Source organism: Ceraceosorus guamensis (genome assembly GCF_003144195.1).
Source record: "Ceraceosorus guamensis strain MCA 4658 unplaced genomic scaffold IE81scaffold_61, whole genome shotgun sequence".
NCBI lineage: Eukaryota > Fungi > Basidiomycota > Exobasidiomycetes > Ceraceosorales > Ceraceosoraceae > Ceraceosorus > Ceraceosorus guamensis.
Window position 1 is genome coordinate 26,248 of NW_020290056.1, and position 24,858 is coordinate 51,105.

General features: G+C 53.9%; 5 protein-coding genes across 5 annotated transcripts; 1 reads left to right on the forward strand and 4 right to left on the reverse strand.

The window, feature by feature from the left end:
* Positions 1-739: 739 nt before the first annotated feature.
* IE81DRAFT_349052 (hypothetical protein) lies at positions 740-1,255 on the reverse strand (the record flags this gene model as incomplete). Its single annotated transcript, XM_025516338.1, has 1 exon — positions 740-1,255. The coding sequence occupies one exon, from the start codon at positions 1,253-1,255 to the stop codon at positions 740-742; it is 516 nt and encodes a 171-aa protein (XP_025367794.1).
* A 1,232-nt stretch (positions 1,256-2,487) lies between these two features.
* Positions 2,488-3,415, reverse strand: IE81DRAFT_214986 (hypothetical protein). Its single transcript, XM_025510997.1, has 2 exons — positions 2,652-3,415; positions 2,488-2,539 (listed from the first exon to the last, which is right to left on the reverse strand). Exon 1 carries the CDS (start codon positions 3,279-3,281, stop codon positions 2,673-2,675), a length of 609 nt encoding a protein of 202 aa, XP_025367795.1. The 5' UTR covers positions 3,282-3,415; the 3' UTR covers positions 2,488-2,539; positions 2,652-2,672.
* Positions 3,416-5,183: 1,768 nt separating this feature from the next.
* On the forward strand, positions 5,184-10,895 carry IE81DRAFT_349054 (hypothetical protein; the record flags this gene model as incomplete). The annotated part of the gene is made up of 2 exons (XM_025516339.1): positions 5,184-9,037; positions 9,104-10,895. The coding sequence occupies 2 exons, from the start codon at positions 5,184-5,186 to the stop codon at positions 10,893-10,895; spliced, it is 5,646 nt and encodes a 1,881-aa protein (XP_025367796.1).
* A 6,243-nt stretch (positions 10,896-17,138) lies between these two features.
* IE81DRAFT_331494 (hypothetical protein) lies at positions 17,139-19,218 on the reverse strand (the record flags this gene model as incomplete). Its single annotated transcript, XM_025515256.1, has 7 exons — positions 17,139-17,176; positions 17,212-17,493; positions 17,645-17,744; positions 17,853-17,912; positions 17,984-18,037; positions 18,364-18,813; positions 18,931-19,218. The coding sequence occupies 7 exons, from the start codon at positions 19,216-19,218 to the stop codon at positions 17,139-17,141; spliced, it is 1,272 nt and encodes a 423-aa protein (XP_025367797.1).
* Positions 19,219-20,404: 1,186 nt separating this feature from the next.
* IE81DRAFT_331495 (hypothetical protein) lies at positions 20,405-21,022 on the reverse strand (the record flags this gene model as incomplete). The annotated part of the gene is made up of 2 exons (XM_025515257.1): positions 20,405-20,560; positions 20,591-21,022. The coding sequence occupies 2 exons, from the start codon at positions 21,020-21,022 to the stop codon at positions 20,405-20,407; spliced, it is 588 nt and encodes a 195-aa protein (XP_025367798.1).
* Between the last annotated feature and the right edge of the window lie 3,836 nt (positions 21,023-24,858).

Here is a 24,858-nt window from a genome sequence, read left to right on the forward strand (position 1 = left end):
TAATTGCCCTTCAAGATTGGATTGTCTTCAACACAGCTCGAGAATTCTGGCCACAAATCTTCAATGGATACCAGACATCGATTTCAGATTCAGGTATCAATCCGCAGAACCTTTAACTTTCAAGACGGCTTTTTGAATACCACGCGCAGTCTAAAATCGCTCAGTCAAAGTCACACGTCGAGAATCAAGGAGCGAATGTATTCGACGCGAGCAACTCGCCGCGGGTTGGATATGAGTGTTCCGAGACAGTGACGAAGGGATGGGGAGCAAGACACTAAGCACGCTTTATGGCACGTTTTATTGAGTCCCTGGCCAGAGAGCGCTGAGAGTGGAACAAAAGAGGACCTGGCTTTCGAGACGTTTGAGGCGGCGGTGCGAGTGTCAAGGCGGCTAGTTGCCATGTTCTCGTTCAACAGCGAGCCAAACGGGTCGAGACGTCGCTCACGACTCAGTTGCCAGGAGGAGAATGCGACTGTAGGGAACGAAGTAGCATCTTATCAGAACATCCAGCGTCTGCAACCATAGCAAATCGCAGTATCGATGTTGTATCGCGTCGCCATACTGTTCATCCATCACCACTGAGGCGAACAGCGCGAAAGGGTCATCCTCTTGAAGAGACATACTCACAGTGAAGTGACAGCTAATGAGAAATCCATACGCTTGACAGGACCGGCCGAACAGAAGCATCCACCTCTGTCCACCACGCTGCGATCACTCCTGCAAGCGCTCTACACGGAAATTACCGTGCAGACTGATCAGGAGGAGTCAAGTCGTTGGCCCATCTAATCTTATCTTTGTCGCGATTGAGGCATTCGGCTATTTCACCTTTGTCCGGCCTAGTGAAAGCGCCACCAAACCCGGTGGTGTAATCGTTGATGAGTTCATGGGTATAGCTTCTTCTCTCTGCGCCAAAGCGCACGCAAGAGACGGACACGTAGTGCGCCATTGTACTTGGCCAGCCGCAGTAGTCCAGCATCACCATGCCACCTCCGTGCGGGGTCAATTGGAAGCAGTGGTCCATCCAAAATGTCTGAAAAGCTCTGATGTCCATCTCTGGTGGCGGTTTGATGACATCCATCGCTTGGAAAAGTCGATAACCGTTGGGTCCGTATAGACCGCCTTGAGAAGTCACCTTTATGAAAGGCCCGCTCTCTTGACCTGCTGCCCCGTCATTACCTGCCTTGACATTCGTGCCTTGCAAGGGCGGGCCGTGCTTGGGTATGTGGCGCTGAGCGGTAGGTTGAGGAAGGCCCATGACTGACTGCATCAGCATCGTTGCGAGCATGGAGAGACCGATCGCTCTCGCATGGCGGCTGTACGGTCCTCCCAAATCCGACATATGAATTGGCCCTGAGGTGGTTGCTGCAATTAGATCAGCTGAGCAAATGGGAATGACGGAAGAGTTGCGAAAGAGAGGGCAAGATCCAGGCGGGCCCGAGAAAAGGGTGTCAGGGAGATAAACGGCCGGAGAAAAGATGGCGAAGCGAGCGGCGAATTATGAGGAGGTCGGTCATCACGACAGCATTGTTGTATTCTGCGTGGTGAAGGGCAAAGTGCCATGCCGCTGACACGCGAAGTCTACGCCAGGATTGCTGGATGTCTCGTAGCATGGTGAAAGGAGGGACACGCGCTTTGGTCCTTTGCCGGCTCCTCGCTGTGACTGTCTGGATCGTCGCAGCGACCTTGATGGCGCTATCATGATGTGGTCACTTGCACACCGGGTGAATTGAGTGAGTGCCCTGACCTTTCCTCTCCCTCGGTTACCGGCGCCTCCCTCCTCATCGATCACTACCATGAAAAGCCTGCCAATGCGCTCACAAGAAGTCGTGGTGCCAGGGTGAAGTTCAAGTGACCGGCGCAGACCAAATTGTCCATCGTTGAGCGCGCGGTAACTTTCCAGTGATCGACCCAGATGCACAGATCAACGTGATCCGAGCGCGGAGTAGGTTGTCTACTTGTGCCTTGCGCTGGAAAGAGGTAATAGCCTAGAGGTACCGAGTAGGATGACACTTGTCGCCTTTGGGTCCGGGTAGAACCATCTTTCACGCAGGCCAAGAGAAGAGGAGCCTCATAAGCAATGTGAGAGTATCCGCTCAGGGAGCGACGTTCGACTTGGGTGGCCGAGCCGCGCATGTACGTGACAGCCGATGATCAAGCAGGTGGCACGCGTGTCGAGGATACCAACTTCTCGTCAAATCCATGCACGTCGAACAAATGTTATCACTGGAGAGAAGCAAGCAAGAGATTTTAATCTACGCATGATGCGTTTTGGTATGCGGTATCGAACTAAAGACTTGGTCACAGCGAGCTACAAAAGGTTGAACGCGACTTATGACATCGTAAGGGGAAGCGGGGCAGTTCGGGGTGTTGTAATAATTTCGAGGCCTTGCGATGAGGTCTGCCTGGGAATATGATGTTGAGACGGCCAACGGCTACACGCGTAAATTCGGCACTATTGGATTGCAAGCACGGGGCAGGTATGCGCATCGAGCTATTGTGCTGCTTCATGCTCATGTGGCCTCCTATGTATTTCTCGCTCCTGCGCAGAGTCCCGATTCGAGTCTGTTAGTGACTAAGCAACCTCGACAGCACGAACCTTAGCCCCGGACTCGAAGTTCACTACACTGACGACCGCCGCGTGTTGCACTCACTGTGAGGTCCTACCGAGAAATCTACGACGTGTATTCTTCTCCGACTGTGAGACACTCCGTCACCTCTTCGTCGCTTGGTCTACTGAACCCCAGACGTTTGCTATAGTCTTCGATGAATTCTTGAGTGTAGGATCGTCTCTCGGCTCCAAAGCGGACGCATGAGACGTCTGCAAAATTTGCGATGTGAGTCTTCTTACCCACGCCGCAAAAATTGGGCCAGACAAGTCCGCCTCCATGTGGTGTCATCTGGAAGCAGCGGTCCATCCAGAAAACGGTGAATTCGTCAATGTCCATCTGGGGAGGGAGCTTGATTCGATCTAGTTTCGAGATCAAGTGGTGGCCATTAGGACCGTACAAGCCAGTCTTGGAAGTGACTCTCATGAATGTTCCAGCCTCCTCCGATCCCCCCATACCGCCTTTCGTCTGGAGATGACCTCCCGTGTGAATTCCGGGAGGGTTGGACACTGTGCCGCCCGTGCCAGGCTCAGGATTGCCAGGGTCCGTGTGAGAGTGAGAGATTGATGGACCATGCTTTGGCACGAATCGTTCCGGCCTTGGGTGTGGGTGAGGGCGCCCAAAGAGCGAAGAGGATAGGGCGCAAAGAGCAAGGAGCATGAATAGCAATGCCATGCTGTCGCTTTCCGTCACGTGTCAGACTTGCCGCGCCAGGAATGGCTTGATATTGTGGGAGAGGGATTGTTGGTGATGCCGTGAAGGGTAGAAGGTGGTCAGCGGTCGTAAGTCGGAATCAGAAAGCGGTGGTGGGTGGGAGACGAGGTATTCAAGGGAATAGCAAGGGCAGCGGGTGAAAGTGGGCCCCACGGAGGGATGGATGACAAATTTAAGAAGCGAGTGTCACGCACCCTGTGACTGCTTCCGGTACGCTCGCTGATTCACTGATGAGAGTAAAATCACTTGTCCCTGGAGCGCGAAGCGACCAAAAGCACGGAGAACGTGACGGACGCTATCAGAGGTCTCTGAATTTGCATGAGCAGCGCGGGTCGTGCAGGCGTTGTAACGGTCAAGACGGCGTCGACCCCCATGTGTCTGCTCGCGTACGTGTTCGTCTGTTCGCGTTCGTGCGCCCCATCGCTCACACGCGACCAAGTGATCTCGACCTTCGCTTCCCACGAGCCGGTGGGCCTGATATGTCTGCGCAGGCCACGGGCAGGAACTTCGGCAATGATGAGTCAGATGATGGGATAAAAGTACGGGGTTCGAAGCGCCGACCAATATTCAGGGCCATTTCGTTCCTGCGAATCTTTTTTGGGGGGCGGTCAGAGTGCTCAACGTTTTCCCACGGCATGCTCGTGTATCGCTAATGTCTCAGAGTCCAGATCAGAGCGCGGTTTGTGTCGCGTCTGACTCAGCGAAGTGTCCATTCAGGATCGGGATTGCGTGGTGCCGCTGATCAGAAGGTGCGTGCGTGGCGCGTATGGACGAGGAGAGTCGCGAGACTCGGTCTGAGACGTGTCGAGGAACCGGGTGCCCTTTGTGTTGTGCTGCTCTTGGAGGCGATGTGAATGTGATGTGGATGCTGCTGCGTGGATGAGCGGTGCAATGTCGGTCATCAATGATCGATATCTACAATTGTTGGCAGGATCGTCTGCCAGGCGAGTGCATACATGGTTCGCAATCTGGATGCTTCCACCTGAGCAGGACGCCTGGCCGCAACAGGCGTGCATGTCGGCCTCACGAATGAATGATCACCGCCCGGCCCGCAACGGCATCCAACCACGTCTGTCATGGCTGGCACATATGCCACTCGCTCTCCTCCGACAACCAAAGGTCGAGTCACAGTGTGGTAAGTCTGAAGAGAGGCCCTTCTTAACATTCAAGGATTGTGAGTAATCATCATAGTCGTGGGTGAGAGTGACAGGCGCGGGCGTGAGTTGTGGAGTCGTAGAGTCACGAGTGAGTCGAGGAGTGGTGAGGCAAGGCAAAGCCCAGATTATTAAGGTTCCCATCTGCACTTGCGGCGGCGGCGGAGTTGCGGTGGTGCTGCTGCATGCGTCGTGCATTCACATTTCAAGATTCACATTCTGATTCAAGATTCGTGATTCAGATGCAAGATTGAGCATTCACGGTTACTCGAGGTTAAAAGATTCACATTCGGGATTTCATATCTCTGTAAGGGTGCGCGGCAGTGCGGCACCCGCACGAGAAGCGGGATCAAAGGCGCGCGGCGGCGGCGGCGCTCAGAAGAATCTTGAATTAAGCGTCTACAGTATATACATACGCGGGCGAGCGCGCATACATATATACACATGCATGGGGCGGAGGATGCATGATCATGCAAGGTTCATTCGTGATTCATGGCTCGACGAGCAAGCAAGCAAAGGTGATGGTTGGTTGGATGATTCGTCATTCACGATTGTTACACACGCACGCACGCACGCACGCATACACACACACACACTCCCCTCGCCTCATTCGCGACTCTAGCAGACAAACATCCATCACCTCTCTCCGTGCTTGCGTGACTGGCTTCAACGTTTGGCAACCGGCAGTCAGAGTGTGAGTCGGCCCAAGATGATGTCCTCACTGCCATCCATCCTGTCCACCGACAGCAACGACTTCGAAGCTGCGGGAGCTGCCTACGCACAAGCTGGTCCATCTCGCTCCAGCTTGCCACGCATGCATATGCACATGCCACTCGACGATCATTCCCGCGCTTCCATCTTTCAGTCCGACCAGTCGTACGAGGAGCAGCTAGACCAGCATCGCAGCGCCAGGCAGCCGCAGCCGCCGCCCAAGATATCCAAGCGCATCAACAAGCGCTTGCAACTCGCAGCCGCACTCATCGAAGCTGACAATGACGACATCGAGGAGCGCAATCTTGCACACCAAGCGTCGCTGCTGCGCGCCAGGCAACAGCAGCAGCAGCAGCAAGCGGACCCCGACGCACCAGGTCCTGCTCCCCTTCCTCAACCAAAGCTGGCCAGTCAGAGCGTCATCTTTGCGCCTTTTAGAGATGAGCCGCAGCATTCGGCTGCATCAGCGCATACACGTCGAAGAACGGCAAGCAATGCCAGCAGGCTCAGTCGACTCAGTGGGGGCGTGACTGCCAACGAAGAGGGGCGCAGACCGAGCATCGACTTTTTGGGCGTCAAGCTGCCGACGGACAAGAAGAATCCCCGCACATCGTCCATGGGCAGTCGACCAGCAAGCGCAGCCGGCTTCTCCCGTCACTCTCGAGCAAATAGCCTGATGAGCGCCACTGGCCCTTTGCGCCCAGGCGATACTGTGTGGGGTGGTCCAGCTGGCGATGGCAGCAGGCCCGGCAGCGCTCTGTCGCACTCGAGGCATGGCTCGCTACACACCATGGCAGCTGCGGCTGCTTCTGAAGGGGGTGAAAGCGAGGCGGGATCGGAAGAGGCGCTCAGTGAATGGGGAGTGGACAAATTCCTATCCAAAGATGCTAGGGAGAAGCTCAGTGCGGGTCGCAGGAGTCGCGCCAACAGCACCGTCGGCATCACCACTGTCCCCGCTTCCGCTTCAAGACCTGCGTCGGTCATCAGCGTGAGCGCTCCCGCGCGTCCACAGAGCATGATTCGCACGCATTCCGAGATAGGTACTGGAGCTACGGGGATCCCAAATGGACCAGACGGGTCGGTCTCTGCAGCTCAAGCGCAGCTTCTAGCACGAATCAAGATGTATCGAGAAAGGCAGGAGAATCTGCCCCCCAGCGAATGGTCCGGTCCGGGACCTGCTGCCGATGCCACCGAGGTTGCCAAGCATCTCGCCATCGATGAACACTCAACACCTGCGGCTGCACGACCGGACAGCAGCGCGGCAGCCCTGGCAGCGAGCAAGCGCAGCTTAGCGTTTCCATCTGCAGATGGGGAGACCCACGACGTTGCGAAAGCCCAGCGCAGCCCGATTCAGAACGTTGTGGCGTCCATCTTTGGGGTTCCCCCACCGCGTTTCAGCAGCACCGGAGGCCTCGACGCTTTGAGCCGGGACGCGTCTGCCGGCGGTGCTGGCTTGATCGGGCTAGACGGGACAGGCACAAGCACTTCTGCGGCGGCAAACGAGTCCCAACTATCAGCAGACATCAGACCCGTCACGCATCTTCGCAGCGCCACCGTCGAGAGTACCAACACTGTAGCCTCGGCGATGAGCTTGCAGCGTCGAGACAGCTCCATGGGAATCTTTGGTGAGAGCTGGTCAGACCAGGAGGACGAGGATGAGGTGCCTAGCACCGAGCTCCAAGATCAGACCATTACGCGGTCTGCTTCTCAAGGCGATACTACGGTTCGTAGAGACCACGTCAATCAAAGCTCACGAACACAGGACGCCGAAGAGATTGGCAATCTGCAGGGACCCTTCGCGGAACCCAGTGTGGTGGTCGACTCGATCGAAGAATCTGTGCCAAGTGACATGGCGGGTGTCGGGTCCTTCTCTCGAGGTCAGTCGAGGCGCAATTCCCTCATGACTGGCGCACCTGGCATGCTGTGGGCAGACACTGCGAACGAGGCGCCTTCTCTGCGGCCAGGCGAGATGTTGCATTCAAGTCGTCCAGGCACTCCTGGCGGACTTGGCAGTAGCCGAGGTTCAGGACAAGCCACGCCCATCCTTGGTGAAGGCGCTTCGCTTCCCCTCGACCCCTATGCCAGCATGTCCATAGGCCCTAGCCCGTATCCTGCTGCACATAGAGCATCGCCTGCTGCGCGGCTCTTGGAGCTTGGTAGCGACCCTTATGCTGTCGCGGAAAGGTTGGGGCCCTACCCTCGAGGTATCGCTCAGTCGACGCCAGAGTCCCTGGCCCCTACTTCTAAAGCGCGTAGAAAGTCAGCAGCCACGACCAACATGTCGACTAAGCAGCTACAACAAATGGCGCGCCAATCAGCGTTTGGCGGGTACTACGGCATTGGATCGCCAGGAGATAGTCCACCACTCCAGGCCGCTGATGACGCGGAGCTCCTCAGCGCCGCTGGCTTGGATCCACTCAGCGCCATTGCGGAGCCACGCTTGTTGGATGCAGGAGTCGGAGAGGCGAGCCAGGAGTATGCAGCTTTGGCCGAGCATTTAGCCGAACATGACCGCCGGGAAGCCTCAGCATCTAACGATGTCCCTAATCCCAAACCTCGACCGTTTTCAAGCTTTTTTGGAACAGCATCAACGAATGACAAGCGTGCAAGCAACGCAGGACCTTCCATTCTTGCGACCGCTGCGGCCCTGCGCGCCTCGGCCGTGCCGGATCTCTCGTCTGTCCGGTGGGGTACCAAAAGGCGTACAGCTGCGCCTGCCACCACAGTCGAACCGCCCTCCACGGATTACGCAGACCACGCAAAGGAGGACCCTTTGTCGGCCGCTGGGAAAGCTGCCAGGGGCAATTCTAGAAGCCTGTTCAATCCCATCAGCACTTTAATGGGCTCGGGCAGCAACGCTCTCATCGAGAAGCTGCAAAAAGCGGCCGATGAGCAGCAGCGCCACCAGCAAGCTGCACCACTCGTAACAGAGGTGGATGATAGCGAGTTCAGTCCTCCTGTCAAGGGTCCTCTGAGACCTCGCGGCCTCGAAGCTCGCATCCCCAGCGATCTGGTGATGCCCACGCCCCTCGAGGGCAGTCCTTACGCTCCAAGAATCAGGCTCACAGATGCGCATGGCCGCGACATCCGCGAGCTGCGGGCAAGTCTCGCTCAAAGAAGTGGCAAAAAGACGGGCCTGTATGTACCTGAAGGCTTCGTGCTGCACGACGGCAGAGGTCTGCCACCTGTAAAGCAGCTGACAATTGGAGCAAGCGGAGCGCCGAAGTTGGCATTCATGGAGGGCGATGGAAATCAGAAGCACGATACCGTCATGGCAGCCCTACTCGCCGACAGCCGTCGAACTATCAATGTGCCCGCAGCTGCACCTGCCGGCATTGGACGCCGAGCGGCTGCGCCTTCGACTGCTCTGTTCCGAAACCAGCTAGTCCAACACGACGATGAGCGCACTGGTTGGGGTTGGGAGGCTGGCACGCAGACTGGCGAAGTGGGCAATGCTAGCTCTTCTGAGGACGGGAACGTTCCTCTTGCGGACCTCAAGAAGCTCACACGTGCAGCAAAGCGAGCAGCTCGCAAGACAGAGAAGGAACGTCGGAAGCGCAAAAAAGCGAGAGCAGAGCGGAGGCGCAAACGAAGAATTGCCGAGACCAGTGGCACTTCATACGAAGCTCTCGGCGTCGAAAGTGACAGCCCTGCCGAAGATCTTGATCTGTCCGAAGATTCAGAACCGGAGGATGACCTTGCTGAAGACGAGGAATCTGCAAGCGAAGACAGCTTCAATTCTGAGGATGAGAAGCGTTGGGTCGACGACAAGAAACCGGCCGGCAAATTGTTCGGCAAGAGTCTGATTGATGTTGCCGACGAGCGTCGACAGAACCTCGTGTCGAAAAATCGGTGAGCCTCAGTCCAGGATTACGGGCATCTGAGCAAATGCTGACTGTGCGATATCTGTGGCTGCAGTGCCTATGGCCATATCGAAGCCGAAGAGATCCGCAAATTTGAGGCGTTGGAAGCAGCTGGAATGGATGCCGATGGTGACGCTCGTTCGATCGCGCCCAGCACCGCTGCAAAGACCTTTCGAGACAACCCGTTGGGATACAACGACACGCGAGAACGCATGCAGGCAGCGTTTGGTAAAGACGCCCTTTGGGAGCGCGAGATGGCAGTCCGTCGAGAAGAAGAAGCTCGAGAGGCTGCAGAGCGTGAAGTCAAGAGACTTGCCGAACTCGAATACCGCAAGGGGGAGGCGGAACGGGCAATGCACAAGCTCAAAGGCAAGAAGGGAAAGAAGAATCAAGCCAAGTATGAAGCCGCAGCGCTCGAATTTGCTAGATTGCACAAGGAAATCAATGGACGAGAGGCTAGCTTTGTCTCACGCAACCCCGAGAGTGCTTCCATTGCTCCGACTGTGGAGGATGAGCAAGACCAGGGAATTGCTCAGACTGAAGAAGATGAAATGCCTGCCCGTAGCCGTACCCCTATCGAGCCGCCAAAATTGGATCTGTCTTTGCTCAGCGAGAATGCTGCCGGAGGAATCTCGTCTCTTGCCGCACAAACTAAGCGCAAAGGTGTATCGGAAGCTGCTGCGGAATGGTTCGCTCGCGAATCCGACGAGGATTTGTCAGAGCAGGATACTTCTGAGGATGAGGCGGAGAAGCGGAAACAAGCACTTGAAAGAGCGCGCAAAGCACATACGCAGAACAGCGCAAGTGTGAGTTTTGCCGCGGCACTCAATTTGCCGAGAGTAAGGGTTCAAGATGAGAATGGGAGTGATAGCGAGGCTTCTGAAAACGACAGCAGCAGCGAAGACAATATCCCTCTATCTCAATTGCGCAAGAAAGCTTCCCCTCGCGTTGGATCCAGTACATCATTCGGCAACGTTGCTGGCGGTCCCCCTCGTATCGGTGCGGATGACGAGTCATCGGAGGAAGAAATGCCTTTGGCGGCTATCGTTGCGAAACGCAAGACGCGCCAGAGCTTGGCCGGAAAGCTTGACATCGACTTTATGGGGGCTAGTTCTCTTGACGCCAGCGCAACAGCAAGGAGTAGCATGCCTGCCGCCTCCTCTAGAAGCAGTGCTCTCGGGCCGCCTATAGGTCTCCCTGCTCTACAAAGGGCGGCACCACACACATCGCAGCATGAAGACGATGACTCAGACGACGATGCTCCATTGGGTGTCAAGCATGGGAATGGGCTAGCCGCGCTCGCCGAGTTGACCAAGAAAGAAGCGCAGCTCAAACAAGCTCGAGAGAAGGTGGCGGACCTTCAAGATGCAGCTGCCGCCCAAATCAATGACAGCGATGACGACGATCGTCCTCTGGGCGTTGCGCATCCTCAGGCGGCAATCATAGCCGAGCAGAGGGCCTTGATTGAGAAGCTACAGGCAGAAGCTGCGGAAGCGAGAGCCAAGATTGCAGCTACAGAAAGTCCTTTCGGGGTCGGTCCTCCATATGGATTCAATTCGCGCATGTCAATGATGCCTGGTGCAGGACCTTTCGGGCAGCCTAGTATCGCACCGGGTCACATGAGCATGATTGGCATGCCTAGCTTTGGTCCAAGCACATCCTTTGGAGGTGGTATGTTCCCGCAATCTCCTGGACCTAACAACATTGGCGTGCCCATAGGTATGGATCCGACTACACTGCCACCCGGCGTGGGACTTGGACCGGATCCGAAAGCGACCTCAATCGATCGATGGCGCTCGCAGGTTCCCATCGACCCGCAGCCATCCACAAGCAGCAACTCAAAGTAGCTCGTACACATGACCCTTTCAAACGCTTAGCAGCACACCAAGACGATGAGATTGCTCGGATAGAAGTTTCGGTAACTGTCCACGTCTGGGGTGGGTTCTCTCAAAGGCATTATGTGTTCATTCATTCTTGGCGCCGCGTTGCCACTACTTGACCCTTGAACGAGCGCACGTCCGACCCTACTAATAGCGGCCGATGACACTCGTGGCCCGAAGACTAGCAACGTTGCTGCCGCTTCTTCTGCAGAAGTGTACACGCCACGTGGTCGTTCCACTCGCTGCTGGCTGCACTCGATTGTGTGGATTGTGTGAATTTGGGCTCCGCATACTTTTTTCAACAGAGACAGATTTCGTGTAAAATTCTCGGTCATGCGACAGCTTTGCTGTGGCGTGTGACCGCGCTGCCATTGTTCCATGTCTTGGGTGTTCGCAAAATCCTCGGAAAGGCCAGACAGGTCTCTGAGCACTTTGTGCTTGATGCAGACGTCCTATATACTGGGTCACTGAGTACCAGAATGAGCCATTTGTAACTCATGACTGCCTCGTGCCCCTCTTCCAAATGGTCGAAGCTCGTTCTCACGATGATCGGCTGCCTTCATGCCACAGGGTGTTAAGCTCAGACACCGGTGAGTGCGCTCACCTTGCCAGAGCCATGTGTGTCTCATGCTTCCTTCTGTCAGCGTTGCAGGCGAAGTCCAGCAAGCCCGAGGTCGTCTACGTCCGACGACTCTTTTGAGTCGGCATCCATGGGCTCGACGTCGAGCGGACCTCGCGTCGCATGCATCGCGCCGCTATGCGGTGACGCGTTGTGTTGTCCCACAACGCTGACTGTGTACGGTTGCTTGCCTTCGAGATTATTCGTCTTCTTTTGCCGTTGAAGGCGATAAATCAATGACCTCCACCGCATCTTGCCGATCTCACCGGAATGCGCTTTTGCCAAAGCCGCTTCTTTGTCTGAACGTGACTGTCGCAACTTGTGAAATCGAGCCGAAGTTGTGCGAAGCGCAGCCTTCTCAGAGTAACGCCGGGCGTGCCCGTTTACCTTTGCGAGTGTCCTTTCGTGCTCAGCCTCTCGTATTGTGGCTGATTGATGATTGTACTCGTTCGACTTCCCAATCCTCCCCCCTCGTTGTCTTGAAGGCCTTCCTGGACTATTAGTCAACAAATCGACTCGAGCGCGCTGCAGACGCTGGTTGTAGCTGTGCTTGTGTTCCTTCGAGTAGTACCGTATACCTTGCGTCTCACGTGTCTGCTCAGGGTGGGAGATTGTGTCGCTCTTGATAGCCATGCCCTCCATCTGTCTGTTCAAATCTCCTGCTTCTTGCGCATGTGCCGGCACGTGAGTCGACGCAGCCAAGGTTTCTTGTCCAGCAGCATCCTGGCCATAAGCAAGCATGGCTCGCACAGCTTCCTCAATCGTACCTTCCTCGACGCTTCGCCTTGCTCGCAAGAAAGCGAGAGGCGCCGGAGACTGCTGATCAGCACTAAGCATCCCACTCATCAGAAGCGCCGCGATGCACAGAGAAAGGAAGGTGCGATGAGCTGCATAGGCAGCATGCATCGTCTGCCTGCAAGATGCCATCTTTAGACCAACAGATATGGAGAGGTGCGGACAAATGCCGAAGGGACAAGGGACAAAGTCGGAAGGACCACCGGTCTAAATAGCTGGCAACTGATTTACAGACCTTGGGCCAATAGTGCGGTGTGACCGACTTCGCCACTTCACGTCCGATCTGAAAATGTTCGGGTGGCAAAAGCTTTTGCGTAATGACAATCGCCATGGGACTCAATTTCCCGCCCCTTTCATCAATAAAGCTTTGCTGCACAAGGGTTGTCTCAATTGGCAGTATTTTGAATGGCTACCTCCCCAGAGTTGGCGTCCAGCCCTATGGTGAATGTAATTAGAGATGAAAGCCGAGCAGCCAATCAAGCGGACGTAACTGCACCACTTGTTGCGAGTGCCTTGGTGTCTGCAATGCCGCCAAGTAGATCGCTGCTCCAGTCAAGGTTCAATATGACAGAGGATGTGTGGTTTCGTTTGAGAACTTGGATACAAGTTTGAACGCCACTTTGACCATGAATGGGCCGGTCCTGATCCAGATGATGAGGACAGACTCCTGCGTGAACCCCTCACCATTTGTCTTCCCCTCTCACCTATCAAGGCCAGTGCATATGCGGTGTTGCGCATCCAACATTGTCAAAGCGGATGCCCAGCCTCTGTTCAGAGATCTCTTCAGCTTGCTGAGTATCTGCTTCGCTTGGTCTGCATTGGTGAGTGGGTCAATAGGCACGCCTGAAAGATTGTGGTCTGGCAGGGGGCAGAACGCGCTGGGGTACAGGTTGCTGATGCCTTGGCACTGGCCATCTCATTGCTGCCAGATTGCCTGTCCGCATGGCGTGATCTTCCCAAATTCGCCAGGGCAGGCAGCAATTTGACGCCATGCCAAATTACGGAACCTTAAAGAGAGAGACTGAGGGAGACTTTTAAGCTCGCGTCGAGCGACCTGCTTCGCTTGTGGGAAGTGGACCGGGTTCCCGCGTGGGACTCGTGAGTATGACGAAGGAAGCAAATGAAACACTCGAATTTTTTGAGGCTGGCATGTCAGCAGGGCAACGGTCGTGACTGACCCAGGGACGCGTTCATACATCACGACCACAGCCATAGGACGGCCCTCGTCAAAAGTTCAACATCGCGTGCTGCAGCTGAGTTCACAGCTCCATGAAAGTATTCTTGCCGCCCAGGCCCGCCCATCTTGAGTCAATGTACTGTCTGACGTCCTCTCCCCGTTTCTCCTACAACGCCATGAGTGTTGGTCTTCTCACAATGTAGTCAGCGCAGAGATACACTTTGCCGTCTCCGGCGCGCGATATCAAATGATGCTCGGCACTCGTGCGTAACAGCCTCAGTGTTACTCCCTTTGCTCAAGGCGCGCGAAGCATCTGCCCAATCTCAGCCGCTTCTCCTACGATACCGCCGTTGTGTTTTTTTTTTTTTTTTTTCCTCGTCGGCAGTCATTCCTGTGCTCAAGACGCGTCTTAAAACTCGCGACTTTGGAAAAAATCCTAGCGATTGTGCGGCCAGAAGTTTGCTGAGCTCTTCAACTTCTTAAAGTGTACGTTGTTTGCCTTCAATGCGATGGGCCTTGTGATCAAATTTCTAATTTATAAGTGTGCCTCAGCCCGCGGGGAGAAGGAGGCAAGTAACCAAGAGGGCCGGTCTCCGTGTGTCTGTACACACCCTCCAAATTCGGTGATGGCTGACAGAAAGGTGGCTTTGGTTGATGGTGGAGTGAACGAAGCAAATTGCAAGTCAAGAGACAAAAAGAGACCGAAGAGTGTTGTGAAATTTTAGGCGTCAAAGAGCATCAAGCTTTTTTTGCTCTGCTGGGCAATGTCTCGCACAGAAACAACTCTCGACATAATTTTCTTGCTCAGAACTCAACGAAAGCGGTGAAGACCAAAACGAGCAAGCTCTAAAAAGCAGTCTTCGTGCCTTGAGGAATTTTCGTGTCAAAGACCCAAAAAGCGTCAGGCTCGTGCAGCGCGACCTGGATCAAACTAAACCAGGCAATGCAATCGAGTACTCTCGCGCTCAAATTTCATTTCGCAGCCAGACAAGGGGCAGCCAATAATTATCTTAGAGACCTAGAAGCATCATCTCACCTCAAAAGGCCAATGAATTTTTTGCACCTTTATCACTGCTTGAGTCTGTGCAGCACAAGCTGCGAGAACCTCAAGGGGAAAAGCGCCCAGCTCAAGATGATTATTTAAGAGAGAAAGCTCCACCATACTTCGATCTTGATAAAGCCGAAGACAAAGCAGCTCATTTGTTCGGACTGACGGTACTGAGAAGAAACGATACTTGTGAGAGTGCCATCGAATGAGTTCTTACGCAATTCTTTTGAGGCAGCGATGCTGTTGACACGATACAAGCCTTCCAGAGCACTCAGTACGCACGGTAAGTTTCCATTCACTGTCATGTTTTCACGCGTAAGTTTGTACCGCCTCGTGACGTTCAAACTGGCAGCAAAGACCAAGAAAAATACACCAATTGCTGCTTCGCCGCGACAAGATGGCGGTTGTCATGGCGCTGATGGCCTTTGAACCTTTCCACTGAAGACTCAGAGACTGATTCAATCAGAAGAGGGTCAGACATGGTTCGCATCGACGACGACGGAGTGATTGCGGTAGCGGGGGATCGGCGCGCTCAACAGCTTGCGAGCCATAAGACCCACTACACGCATGTGACGGTAAATTCGCCATATGATGTAATATGACATCTTCTCTCTGCCTTTATTCGCCCGACGTGCCTTTACGCTTGCATGTCCAAAAGTGACTTTGCGATTGACTGCGAGCATAGCCATGCCTGACAATTCAGCGTGTACAGCATAGAGATACGTGCAGGCAATGAAAATGAGGTCTGTGATGTTCCCGTTGTCTGGGAAACTATTTGACACGCGTCATCTTTGTGATCTCGAGCAAATTCAGTCTGCAAACCCCTTCGAGACCGAGGTCAGGTCATATTAGCTGCGTGATGTCCTCACGAGTGGCAGTCTTTTGGCCCTGGCCACGCCAGCCGGAGTCCTGTATGTGCTGTCACATCAAGATAGGCAGGGCTCAGCACACCATCAAAGCTCCAATCTCCTTGGGATCAATATTGTGCTAATGTCTTCACAGATCGTGATACCAGCAATTTTCGTTGTCTACGGGTCACGTCTCGCGAAGGCAAGAGACACCATCACTGCAAAATTAGTGCCACAACGCGTGGCCACCCCAGTAGAGAATCCCAACCAGTCTTCCTGAACCCGAAACGAAATGAGAATCAGGCAGAAGCATAATTTCTCTTTAGGTAAAATCTTCAGGCGCTAACGAAATTGGTGTATCCAATCGTATCATCTTCGTGACTACCTTCGGCTTTATCTTGACCATCGCGGTGTACTTTCGTACCAAATGTATCTCCAAAGAAGACGTCTGATCCGCTAGGAAATGGCCCTTGGCGGCATTTCCGACGGCGCACGGTGATTCAATCCGCAATGCATCAAGACACCGTCGTGCTTGCGTGCCTGCAAAAGTTACTTGAGGTGCTCATTGCGGATGAGGTGAGACTTGCACAGCCCACAACAAGGAGTAGTCCCATCGGTGTTTCCTTCATCATGACTCTTACACAAGAGCCTCGACCAGCTTCACCGAAGCTATTAGATCCTCGTTCAGCCGAATTCTACTGGTCACATACGGTATGCCAGATGTGATCACTGCTAATCTTGATCGAGGGAGAAGGCGTTCTGATGTTTCAATCGCTTGTGCAGACTCATGTATAGGAATCGGAATCTTGTTGTAGAGACGAGGTGGTCCCGTGTCGACTCGCGCTTCGGGTCAAACCCAGCAAAAAGGCAAAGACGAGCATTCGGGCTCCAACTAGCACGCTCAATTTGATATTGCGAGCTCCAGGAGCAAGCTCGAGAAGCTCAAGATCTCATCCCCGCAATACACAAAGGCATCCTCATGCACAGTGGCCTGCTTGCCAAAAACCAGCTTCTCTTGGTTGACAGCGTGCCTTTGCCTCTCTGCCATCTTGCTCTCAACCTCAAGTTGTGCAGTCTGCCACCATCCAGTTCAGCCCAGAACGAACTTGTTTGCCTAATTGGTGTTGCTTGTACTCCTTGACCAAACCTGCCGCCTGTTCGACAATGTCATAGTTGGTGATTTGGTCTCCAACAGGCAGTCAATGCACGCCTTTGCATCTGGCTCAAAGCAGTAGCTACCGCCCAGTCATGCCGAGGGAGGTGCAGAAGTTAATCGCCTTCCTCGAGCACAAGGAAGCAGAGAAGCAAGGCCGCAGTAAAGGACGAGGACGACCAGCTTCGTCGACAATTTCAGTTTCTTCCTGTCATCCCAACCCTCCACAGAAGCTGACGTTTTCTCGCGTGAAAGATGGCAGAGCGGAGGGGTCAGCAGACAGCGGGGATAAAGAAGGACACTTCTATAAGTACGTGTCCAACACCGCCGCACCTGCTGATTTGATCCACTTCGTCTCCATCGGAAGCGTCATCCAAATGATTCCTGACGGACAAGCTACCGCCCATGCGGCGGTAGCTACTGGACCAATTCGGACGCCGACTGGACCAATTCAGAAAAAACAAACAAGTGTCAGCTTGTATATTGATAAATGAGTTGCTGCTTGATGGTGACAGCCAATGGCACAGCATCATCAGAAAGCCAACTCCTGTGCATGCCCAGCATCATGCACTAGCTGTACGTAGCTTGATTGTTGACTTGCAAAGTGCCTACTTTATAAGGCTGCATGCTCAGTCACACGCACCTGCATGTAGGGTCCATTGCTTGTAATCCAGGGCAACTTTAGCCTTTGCGCCTTTGTATGGTGGGGCCAAAAAGACGCCAGGATCCAAAGAGCAATGGCGGGGTGTAAGGACTGATGATGACAAGGACGTGCTCTTGGCCTTGCTGACTGAAGACCCCTGCAGCAAGAGCTCTGCAGGTGCAGTCATTGATGGCGGGTTGATTGCGCTGCCGTTTGAGGACCCAACAAAGAACTGTGCCCAAATTCTTTGCAACTCCCGCATCCTGAGGCAAAGGATGTTACCTTGACGTCAGAACAAGAGTCCAGTTCTCACGCTTGATTCACATTCCATGATGGATGTATTGCGTAAATCACAAAGCGGAAGAAGCTACAAAGAAAGCGCGTATGAGCTGCTGGCCAAAATGTGAATGGCATGGGTGCTACTCAAACTCACTGCGCTTTAACAAAAACTTGCAAAGGCGCACCAAAGCTTTGAGGCAGCCCAGGTTGACCTCTGCGTTCACCAGGCAGGGGCCAAGCTCATTTGCCCTGTGCTTGAACTGGCGCTCATATTCTCCACTAATACCCGGGCAGAAGCAGGCCGCCTTTGTGTATTCCCACTTCTTCTTTGCTCAAACGACCTCCTCTTCAGCAATTCTCACTTTGGTTTTGAGCTTGAAGAGCTTTGGCTCTTCAGGCACGGTGATGATGGTAGGTTGGATCTGGGAAAGCAAATAGTGATCTCAGCGCTGATCAAGCCGCCCGATCGTGCGCGTCCATACTTGACACTCACCTCAGAATGCTGGCCCAGAGGCGCCATGCGCGCAATGAAGAGGCCATTGCCGCTCTTCACATGATCAGTGATGAGCTCACCCAGCAATTCACAAAGAGACCTACCGTTCCAGAGAGGTTGCCAGAGCAACTGGCAGAGATGCGTTAGGATCTGTTGGACGTGGCTGCCTACAAATTTGCACGGTGAGTCAGGATGAGGCAATTGAAATGAAATGTTGCAGGTGGCCAACATAGAGAGAAGCCCCGACTGACTCCGTCCTCATTGGTCTAGCGTCCGGTCCCAAAGCGACAATTCCCCACTCTCTGTCTCCTTCAACTTCCACCAACTTGGCCTGAGTCTTCTGCTGCGCAAGTCTGGGCTGCACTAGGGCCCAAGCGGACCCTGTGGCAGCATCTGACATAGCTGGCTAGCGACTCCCAGCAAGCTTGTGGACGCAGGTAATCCATCATGCATCTCTTCATGCTGACGGCGAGATGCTTTTTGACCTGCTTCTTCTTATCTTGCCTCTGTCTAGCCTTCTCCAGCTTCCCTTCTGCAACGTCGAGGCGCTGCCTCAAACCGGCCACCTCTGCTCTCAGAGCAGTCAGCTCAGGGTGTTCTTCAGTGAGTAGCTGATAAAGACGCTCATAGATCCACTGGTTCGCTGTCTCGGGGCCGTAGGGAAGCTGCGCGCATAGATGGAGAAGAGCTTGAGACGCCGTGTTGAGGCGCTTGTTGGTGGGGTCGGTGATGACAACAGGGTTCAGCTGGAAGGGCTTGGCGGTAGCTTGACTCGTTTCTTGCGTGAAGGGGCTGCTATTAGAGTGCGATTGGAGTCCGTCCTCGTTGGTCTAGCGTCCGGTCCCAAAGCAACAATTCCAGCTGCGCCTGACTCCGTCCTTGTTGGTCTAGCGTCCGGTCCCAAAGTGACAATTCCCCACTCTCTGTCTCCTTCAACTTCCACCAACTTGGCCTGAGTCTTCTGCGGCACAAGTCTGGGCTGCACTAGGGCCCAAGAGGACCCTGTGGCAGCATCCGACATAGCTGGCATGCGCAACAAATCCTTTGGCTGACAACTCGAGCACAGACTGTTGCAGGAGACACCAACCAAGGTCGCAAGGGTACTGCTGCCCATGCTGAGCCAATCCCTGGAGCGTCATCACTGCTCTTGCCTTGCAAACATAGTGCTGGTTGGGTTTGTTCAGGAGGAAGCAAGGCCACTGAAAGGGGTTGAATTGGTTGGCATTCTTTGCCATTGCATGCAGAGCTGCTTCTTTACCCTCTCGCGGAACACACGATCTCTCACACGCACGCCCACTTTGCTCACTGTGTGAAGATCAGCGCTCCTTTTGTTTCCGCGTTCATTTGCCCTCTCGTGGAGAACGTCGGCTCTTTGGCAGCACTGGCCACTGCTCACTTGATTTGCCCTCTCGTGGAGAACTTCGGCTCTTAGGCAGCACTGGCCAATGCTCACTGGATGAGCATTGGCCTTTGGCTTCATCGCCACGTCTAACTTAGACGTTGCAATGCAAATATCTGATTATCTCACCATGGTCATTACATGGTCAATCCAGCTGTCTCTGCCGGTGAGTACTTCCAAGTAGTGGACGGTCCGTCTGGGCATGGTCCAAATGGCAATCCAACCTTTCCAAGCAAGGCCATCTCCAACAACTCCATCACACAAAGTCCACCCTATGTTCATCAAGGCCATCATCTGCCACACAGCACCGGCATGCTGGCGATGCTCATTGTGGAGGCTCAGCAGCAGGACTTGTCAAACAAGGGTCCAAGGACAAGCAGGAATTGGGTAAGTCACTTAAACATTGTGAAGTAGCTGACTGAGCCTTTGCGGATAGACGGGGAGTAGGGCTCTGTGCCAAAGAGGTGTGATGGCAAGGAAGGCAGGGGCAGGTACGGTGGCCTATGGCCATGCTATTGGTAAGTGACACTCGCTGTGCGCAGTCGCAGTGAGGTGACTGAGCAGGTCTGATACTACCTTGGCCTACACAGTATGTACGCGGAGGCAGGCGCATGATCGAAGGCACCCTGAAGACATCAGCATTCAGACACGCTGACATCAACAGCAGCAACAGTAAGTCTATGCCGCATCCTTGCTCACTCAAGACTCTTGGATAGCTGAAACCTTGCCTCGAACACACCCACATGCCACCTTGCTTGCTACGGCTGCAAAGGCTAAGTCACGGCGGGGACTTAGCCTTTGCAGCCAGATAGATTGTGTTGCCCAACGCTGACTTTCCACCTCTCACAGGGTACCTCAATCAGCCTGCCTCCCACCTCAAAATCATGTCCAAACTGCACAACCCCTTTCTTTGCCGCCCCTCTGATAGCACATCCCATGCCCCGGCCTGCGAGCATAGGTGAGGAAGGTGAAAGCAACGCAGCATTGCTGCGATGGTGTCCTATCCAGCTCCGGCAACTGGATCAGTGGCCGATCTGCTCCTCAAGTCCTTGGAGAAACGTGGTGAAGTGCGAAACCTTGCGCAGGACTTGGGCGCCGATCGCGTCTACCTCCTTGATCTTGCAAAGTGCCAACCTCTCTTGGTGGCTCTTCTCTCGGTGGCGCTTCTCCACCTTGGCCTGCTAGTCGAGGCATTTGCTTGAGGAGACCTTGCAAAGCTCCCTCTGCGCCTTGCGCATCTCTCCATGGCAAAGTTTTTTACCATCCATCCACTTGTGCACAGTCTCCTTGCTGCAGATTGCGTGAGCGCCCAAGCCATTGCCCAGCATGTTGATAATGCGACAGACGGCGTGCGTGGTCTCAACAAATTTCTCTTTGATAAGGTCCTGGGTGTGCTGCAGAACCGTCGAAGTCTGATGCTGCTGCTCCTCAACAATTTTGACGTACTTATCAATGTGCTTGTTCAGCTTGTCACAAAACTGAGCGTTGAACAGCTGATGACTCTCGCAGACTTGCGGTTGAGTCGTCAATAATTCAGCTTCAATGGTTGCGGCGCCAACTATCAGCACTTGAGGCACTTCAAGTTCTTTGGTCTTGCGCTTGAGGTCCTTGTTCTCTGCGTGAAGAGCAGCAAGGTCCATCTTTTGGCGCTTGCAAAGAGACACAAGTTCAGCTTTGTGTTGGGCTTGAAGCTGGGCAAGCTCGCCACTGAAAGCGAGGTGGAGACGCTGCATCTCCTGATGCCCACTTGAGACTCACACAAGGCTTGAAGCTCTTGGTCTGCTTCCATTCTCATCTGCTCAACTTGAGCTGCAATTTGCTGGTCATGCTCTCGTCTCAGCTGAGCATAGAGCATCCTTGCTCGGATCGCTGATGGAGACTTGAGCAGCTCTGTCAAGTCTACTTTGCCATACCAGCTGCAGCTGGGCAAGATCAGTGCCTTGGCCATGCTCATTGTTGCGCTGTACCAGTGATCTGATCCGCTTCGCAATAGCAGCACCAGCGGTTCCGAATGGACTGCATCGCAAACCAATGGCACATACTGCTCTGCTTGTACAATCACACTCCCGTCAATGGTGATCACCACCACCACCCTTCCATACGCGCTTGCAGCAAGGGTGGCGTGTGTCCCAGCACCAAACCAGGCCGCCCAGTCATCCCGACAATTGTTGCGCGCGCACAGCAGCTTGTCTCAAGCTGTGAATGCTGCAGGAGCAAGTGCTTGAAAGAGGTGCTGGTGCGCATCCGCCGTTGCAGCAAGGTCTCTTTGCACCTCTAGCCACCTGTCCTCGCTGCCAAAGACAACGTGCGCAACTGCAGCAAACCCACAGTGGCCCAAACCGGGGGGATATTGCGACTTGTGTCACTTGCGATCTGTGGCAAGACACCATGGGCTCTCTGTTGGTCACCGCAAGAGTGAGAAGTGAAGAAGGACCTTGAGCGGTGTATACGCTGCGCTTGGGGTGGAGATCATGGTATTACAGAGGTGGGTGACGCGTACAGTAGGGGGCAATATGGGCGCACGCGCACAGCGGGAGCTGCAACGCCTATGAACGTGCATCAGGATCGCACGTTGCTGGCTGCTTTGCGATTGAAGTCAGAGATAATGAAGCTGAGAGGTGCAGTGCTGGGGCTGAGCGTGCATTGGGATTGCACGTTGCTGGCTGCTTTGCGATTGAAGTCAGAGATGATGAAGCTGAGAGGTGCAGTGCTGGGGTCTGAGCGTGCATTGGGATTGCACATTTCTTGGTTGGGCGCAGGTTGCTTTGGACTATGGACTACAAAATGAAGGTTGCTTGCGTTTGGATGCTCTTTATTGAAGGGTCCACATGCTACTTGAAAGGTCAGCCAGGGAAGAGAAGCTTGGATTTACGCATCAGCAGGTCACTCTTCCGGCCAATTGCCGCACAAAGTCAGTCGACACCGAACAAGCCAGCAAGGCTGGCCCCAACGGTGGTTATCGCACTCACCACATAGAGGTATGGGACCAGGAGTTTTGACGGGCGACCGAGGTCCACTCAGATAGAGAAATACGGGGCTTGAACAACAAACAGCAAGGTGAGAGCAGAGCAGAGCGAGCAGGAGGGGAGCTGCAGGACTAATCCTGCAGCTCCCAAAGGAGAAAGGCTCTTTGTTCAGTACAGATTTGATAGAGCGTTTCACATTTCCCTTGGCACCGTCACATTTGAAGGCGCGCTAGTTGCGCGTGCCATGAGTCCAAGTCTGCTCCGCTCTGCTCCTTTTCTTTCTGTAATGTTGTGAGTCACCCGGGACCGTTTGTAGCCCATCTTTCCGTTTGTTGGACCAGCAATTCCCTCCACTCCTGTTGTGTCCCTACTCCTCTATGTGATGAGCGCAAAGCACCAAAGTCGATGTCTTCCAACATGCAACAAACAACCTTCCAAGAGCGTGCTTCAGCAACCAAGCAAACCACCTGGCCTGCTACCAAGTGAACACAAGGCGCTTTCAAAGTGACGCAAAGCATATTGACCCTTGCAAGCAAGCCCCTTGTATTGCTATTGTCATGCTGCCCCTTGCGAAACCCTGGTATCGCTGTTGCGACCTGCAAATCACATTAAGTCAGTGGGAGGTTAACTTGGTTGTCGTACACTTGCAACTCACTCAAGCAAAGATCATTGGCACATGTAGTGCCACCGCACTGATCCAATCAGAAACTTTGGCAGCTTTGGCAACTTCAGCAACGGCAACTTCAGCAACTTCAGCGACCGTACTTGCTTTGTCTGCATGTTGCCAGAGAGTGAGAATTGCGGAACCTGCTCCCTTTCAGTTTCCAGAAAGCTCCTTCCAATTGCCAGAGAGAGACCAAATGATCTGGGTGCTCTGCCAAGAAGTCGGTATTGTTGACCCGCAGATCCAGTCCTTTGACCTGCAGGCAGTGAGGACTGCATGCCAGAATTTGGCCCCAAGGTCACCTATGACATCTGTGAACTTGATGGGCATTGGAGGGAGTGGTAAATGTTTTAGAGGCGGCAGAGAGAAGGGATTTTTGACAAAGTTCAAGACGCTAAGTTTGAACTTGTCTAGCCAGTGGATAGGATTGATCTCCATGGTGACTGTCAGATGGAGCTTGAAGTAGTTGACCAGTCATTTGGGAACTTTGTTTGGATGACGAGCCCACTTGGTGAGCTCGTCTCCAGCAAAGTGCCATAGAGTGACCCTTGCCACTGCTACGGCAGCAAGCATCAGTCCCAAAATGAAGTACTTTTGTTGGCGCAGACCCGTCTTTGCTCTGATGAATGCTATCATCGACCGGACGTGGAAGGACAAGCACCCAAAGTTGCGCTCCCAATCAACTCTTTGCGCCAATGTGATCCGTCCAGAGCACGATGAGCTGGACTGGGATCACTTTGCCAAGTCTAGCTCTGACAAGCTGTACAGTTGCGCGATGCACTCCATTGAAACTTGCTAGCAAGCTTCAGGCGCTTGTTCTCTGATGCAAGCACCTCTGCCTTCTCCTCCAGCTCTTGACACTCGATTTGAACCTCCTTTTGGAGGTGCTCCTGGTCAGCCTTGTGCTGAGCCAAGGCGGCCTGGATCAACTCCTTTACCTGAGTCTCAGTCATCAGGTTCTTCTCAGACTCAAGGGTGTGTTACCCTCAGCATCATCACTTGTTTGCTTTGCCATTGATGTTGCCTTCAAGATTGAAAGCATTGTTGTTGTGGCTAACATGACCTGCTTGCTCCACATTCTGACACAGCCTTGCCCAATCCCATCCTTCCAACCTTCAGGCATGCCGGTGCCACCAGGCGACCTAGAGAGAGGTGAGTGCAGCATGAGTTTGCACGCCGGCGCAAGGTGAGTCAGCACAAGCGTCGGCGCGCGGAGAAAAACAGCGCGCAAAACGCTATACCGTTCAGCACGTAGCGAGGTTAAACGAATACTATCTATCTATCTATCTATCTATCCAGCGCGGGCGAACGTGAGCGTGAACAGAAGAAAAGTTGCCAGACACGAGTCGTGCCAACCGCGAGACACTACTATCCAGCGCCATCGTGCACACTCGCTTGACCTCTGCTCGCCCGTTCACCGACTCGGCTCAGCGTCGTCTTCTCCAGTCGAGACCTCATCCAACCCCAAATCCGACACACGTGAGTCTAATGCAACATCGTGCACGGTGCCCCCCCCCCCCTCTTTTTTTGACTTTTCTTTGAGTGACTTTAGACACAAACAACAGCAAAGAAGGGGGAAGCAAAAAGAACAAAGATGCCAACAAGCAGACTTTCCGTGAGCGTGCCGCGTCCGTTGTACACGGCGCTGAAGCTCCTCGTGCATGTTCACACTTCCGACCCATTTAGGAGACTCCTACTCGATTCGAAGTTCTGATTGATGCTTACTACCAAGACTTTTAGAGGCTTGTGCATGTGCGTGTGCGTGTGCTGTGCGCGCGTGAGCATAGTGTGCTGTGCATGAGAATAGTGTGCTGTGCACGCGTGAGCATAGTGTGCTGTGCATAGT

What these genes read in the sequence shown, in the direction of transcription:
- IE81DRAFT_214986 (XM_025510997.1), bottom strand. Translation starts at nt 3,281, where the DNA reads ATGGCATTGCTATTCATGCTCCTTGCTCTTTGCGCCCTATCCTCTTCG.